The 4742-nt window shown below is 43.7% G+C and overlaps 1 protein-coding gene across 1 annotated transcript; it reads left to right on the forward strand.

Moving 5' to 3' along the window:
* Window positions 1–1141: 1141 nt before the first annotated feature.
* OR52B2 (olfactory receptor family 52 subfamily B member 2) lies at window positions 1142–2110 on the forward strand (the record flags this gene model as incomplete). The annotated part of the gene is made up of 1 exon (XM_084250737.1): window positions 1142–2110. The coding sequence occupies one exon, from the start codon at window positions 1142–1144 to the stop codon at window positions 2108–2110; it is 969 nt and encodes a 322-aa protein (XP_084106863.1).
* Between the last annotated feature and the right edge of the window lie 2632 nt (window positions 2111–4742).

Raw genomic sequence — 4742 nt, forward strand, 5'->3', positions numbered from 1 at the left:
GAAGTTGGGGCATTCGTTCCTTTGGATGCTTGCATCATGGGTCCTGAATCCCATTAGGCATTCATCTAACAGTTATTTATTACCTCGATCCTCCCTACTCTCTCCTGATTTTCTCCATGGTTCTTTTTTTAAAAAATGACTCACCCTTTCCCTAGTCCAACAAGCTGTCAGATAGCCCAGAAATATAGAAGCAAATCAATGAGCGATAAAAAGAGTTAAGGCAAGAAGGGCTCCATGATTATCTCTTCATAGCAGAAGGGAAACCTAAATATTTTTGAGGGTGGGAGGTGAAGAGGGAATGGGAGCTATATTAATGGAGTTAGAGGGGAGTAAATTGATTTCCTGTTCAATGAATAGTTTCCCTGGCAGTCTTTTAAAAATAAGGAGATCTAGATACAACCAAGAGGCACCTGTATGGAATCAGTGGGAAGGAATAGGAAAAGCTCACCAGGAAGTGGTGATATGCATGGCCTCTGTCAATTTCATAGTTCAACCCACTTCCTAGTACCTTAGGAAACATTGAATTTGGGTCTGCTGAGAACTATATCCTCCAGGCTCCTTCTGGATTTCCATTTGATGCTCAATTTCCAAACACAGGAAGCTACAGTATCATGATGTCAGGCAAGTCTCAAGTGAAATATTCAAGGTGGTAGCCAGATAAATGTCAATATGATTAAGTATAATGAAGTTAAAATATAGTTTAGCTAATAGGTCTTTAGGAAGGAAATATAATGTTATGAACACAGGTCATTACAAAATCATGTGTCTTAAGGTATTTAAGGTTAAAATTTGATTTGTATGAGATGTGGAAGTAAGGGGAAATTCAGATAAATACAGAAGGAGTGAGCCTTTGGAAAAGGAAATTTACAATACAGTTTGTGTAGAAATGGTAGAATGATGTCAGGTATGGTTGGATCCTTTTGTGGGGGCAGGGTGAAGCCTTGTTGCTTCTTGAAGTTTAATTGCCACAGAGACTCTAGTCAACGGAGGCACTAAGAATGTTTCCCCTGGAGACTCCCACAATTTAGAAATCCATGTTATCCTTGCCATCTCTACACAATCTCAGAGGTTCTTTTTACTGTTCACTTTCAACAGACTCACCAGCTTCTAAGTCATTATAGAGAGGACCATACCTTGCAGGATGGGTGACTCCAATCTTACCATCTTCCACCCTGCAGTTTTTGTCCTACTTGGCATCCCTGGCTTGGAGGCTTATCATATTTGGCTGTCAATACCCCTCTGCCTCATGTATCTTATTGCAGTCCTAGGGAACAGCATCCTGATAGTGGTCATCATCATGGAACGTAACCTTCATGAACCCATGTACATCTTCCTCGCCATGCTGGCCACCACAGACATCCTGCTGTCCACCACTACTGTACCCAAGGCCCTAGCAATCTTTTGGTTCCATGCCCATGACATTACTTTTGATGCCTGTGTCACCCAGGTTTTCTTTGTCCATGTGATGTTTGTGGGGGAGTCAGCCATCTTACTAGCCATGGCCTTTGACCGCTTTGTGGCCATCTGCACACCTTTGCATTATACAACAGTGCTAACATGGCCCGTCGTGGGAAAGATTGCTCTGGCCATTGTCATCCGAAGCTTCTGTATCATTTTCCCTGTGATTTTCTTGCTGAAGCGATTGCCCTTTTGCCAGACCAACATCATCCCACATTCCTACTGTGAACATATTGGAGTGGCCCGCTTAGCCTGTGCGGACATTACCATCAACATCTGGTATGGCTTCTCAGTGCCCATTGTCATGGTCATCTTGGATGTGATCCTCATCGCTGTGTCTTACTCGCTGATCCTCCGAGCGGTGTTTCGTTTGCCCTCGCAGGATGCCCAGCACAAGGCCCTCAGCACTTGTGGCTCACACCTCTGTGTCATCCTCATGTTTTATGTTCCATCCTTCTTTACCTTATTGACACACCGCTTTGGACGCAACATCCCTCGACATGTCCATATCGTGCTGGCCAATCTTTATGTGGTGGTGCCACCGATGCTCAATCCCATTGTCTATGGTGTGAAGACTAAGCAGATCCGGGAGGGTGTAGTCCACCGGTTTGTGAACATCAAGGCTTGGTGCTGTGCTTCACCTCTGGGCTGATGGCTCCTCATGAGTCCCCATTCCCAGCTTGATCAAATAAATTATGTGTGAAATATAAAGATTTCCTTCTCTTCCCCTGCCTTCTTTTTCACTTTCCCCCTTCATTCTACCCTTAGCCTCTTTGCCTTCTTCTTTGTTTTTTTCTAACCTATTCTTATCTCACATTTCTCCCCCACAATCCAGTAATAACTAAGTGTGCATGACTCTGATATGAAAATTTACTATTCTAGTAGACCAGATGTAATCCAGGGATTTGAACACCACATGAAGTGTGTTGATTTAGACTTGTGGCAGGCTTTGGGGCCTTGCTCTGGGCCAATCCCATTTGGATGAACTTTTACCCATGAGGGGACGGGTAACTTTGGGTACTCGATTTAGAAACTATATTCTTTGCCTTTCCTAATTGTTAATTGTTAGTACAGGGCTCACCAGCAGAGGGACCTGGGGTAGTGGTTGCTTCCGTTCAAGCATGATTCGGCAAAAGCTGATGCAATAATAACCGGATGTTATAAGATCCACGTAAAGTGCATGTGCAGGCCACGTAAAGCGCATGTGCAGGCCATATAAAGTGCATGTGCAGACTTTCCTATATATATCCCTGCCCCTCGGTAATAAAGAGAGTTCCTGTCCAGCCAAGTGAGTGTACGCATCTTTCATCCCCAGCCCCTCCGCCATGTTCCTGAACCCCGTTGGCCTGCAGGACGGACCGACAGTTAATTATTAAAGTTCCTTCCCATTAAAGTCTCATATGTTTTGTGTTGATGCAGCGGCAGGTTTGCGGGGCCTGGGCTGCCCCTCTCTCTACCCTGTAACAGATTTGACGCCCAACGTGATTTAGGACAGAGCCATCTGTGGTTAGTCAGCCCAATTGGGCTTCCCTATGGCACTGGCTGCCATAACCGCAAATGTGATTTTTGGCTTCTCTAGTATGTTTGTTTCATTTGTAGATTTGCTGTTGAAAAACTGGCTTGGGCTTTGTGAAATTCTGTGTGTCTGTGTCTACTTTGTTTGTAGTGACTTGCTAAGAGATTTGATTTTGTGGAAATTGTTCTGTGCAACAGTTTTACTCAAAAGATTAGGTAGTAGGTTGGACCATGTGGCCAGATCAAAGATGGCATCTGAGGCCACTTGGTGGGCTCTTGTAAACTCAGAGGTTCTCATTGCTAGGCCTTCGGACCTTTTTTTTCTTTTTGTGATCTCTGCTGTCTCATTAGCATTTCTAAAGGCAATAATGATTCTTCAGTGATATGTTGCTTTTTCTTCCACTACTCTGCCTGACCTCTGCCTGAGGGGTTTTGCAAGCCAACTGTGGAGCAGTGGTGTTTAAATTAGCAAATGTGTGCCTGGGTGTTAAGGAAAGAGTAGCCTTAAGCAGTGACTGGTAATTGCTGGTAGCCTTGATGGATTCTTGGAGATAACTTGAATTTTTGCAAAGTCTGGATCAGAAAAATTAAAAATATTTTGTCTGAGTCTGAAAGGATTTGCTGCTGTGAATTTTGTGTACACAATTTGTTTTGGGCATGTTTGCCATTTGAATTCTGGATTTAACTGCTAGTGTAAGACAAGTTCTAAGTTTCTGCTTCCTACTGAGGAAGGTCTGTTGTGGAAAGCACTCTTTATGGTGCATCAAGTAACTGTACCGGATTTTCATACCTGTATTGTTGTTGTCCCTCCCTGGTGTGGGGGAGGTGTACTGTGCTTTGATGTTGAATCTGCTCTTTCAGCTTCTGTCCCAGAGCAGTTAACAGAAGTGAGGAGATGGATTGACTCCTTTTAACTGAAAGTTAATTGCTGATATTTTGATTTTGCTTTTTCAGGTTCTGTTTCAGGAAACCCAAGTATTGCCTGCTTGATGACTAACAAGAGATGACTCCTTTTGCTTAAAAGTTAACTGTTGCTTTTGCTCTTTCAGCTGCTATACAGGATACCCTAAGATTGGCTTCCAATAAAAAGGCTTAAACACCGATAATCCTAAAGTGATAAACAAGGTCATGTAACTCTTGTAATTAATAAAACTGTTTCTTCCTATTTCCAAAGTCTTAGGTTTGTAAGATTGTTATAGAGCAACCCCGATATTAAACGGGTTCCTGGCTGTGGGTCCTCACCCGCGCGCTTTAAAGGGACTTATGAATACTCTACTACAGACACGCAAAAGGGTTAATAAAAGGTTTATTTACAAGAGAAAAAGAAATAAGGAAAATATACAACTCAGGGAGAAAATAGGGAAATAAAGTCTTTAATGCGTCCTACCCGATCCGACGACCTGGAAACCCAAAGTCACTCTCAGAGCTGACCGGACGGACGCTGCAAGCTGGCGGAGAGCCCAAAAATGGAGAGCCCCCAAAGCCCACGTGTCTGCCTTTTGTATCCACCTGGCTGCTTAACCCCACCCTCAGGTCCCAGCCACCTTCCCTTTGGTGGTGATGGGATTTGGAGTTCCCAGTGTCTTTGGCTTTGACCTGGGGTGGGGGTGGAGTCCACAAAGCCTATGTGGAATTTGCTTTGGGACATCCTTTTCCCCCTAACAGGATGACAACTGGAACCTGTGATTTCTGCCATCAACACTCCACATTTTTTTGGATTTTGACATTTTTTTCTGAGCCTATGGTATAAAACTGCAGTTACATAAGAT

This window comes from Talpa europaea (assembly GCF_964194135.1).
Source record: "Talpa europaea genome assembly, chromosome: 1".
Lineage (NCBI taxonomy): Eukaryota > Metazoa > Chordata > Mammalia > Eulipotyphla > Talpidae > Talpa > Talpa europaea.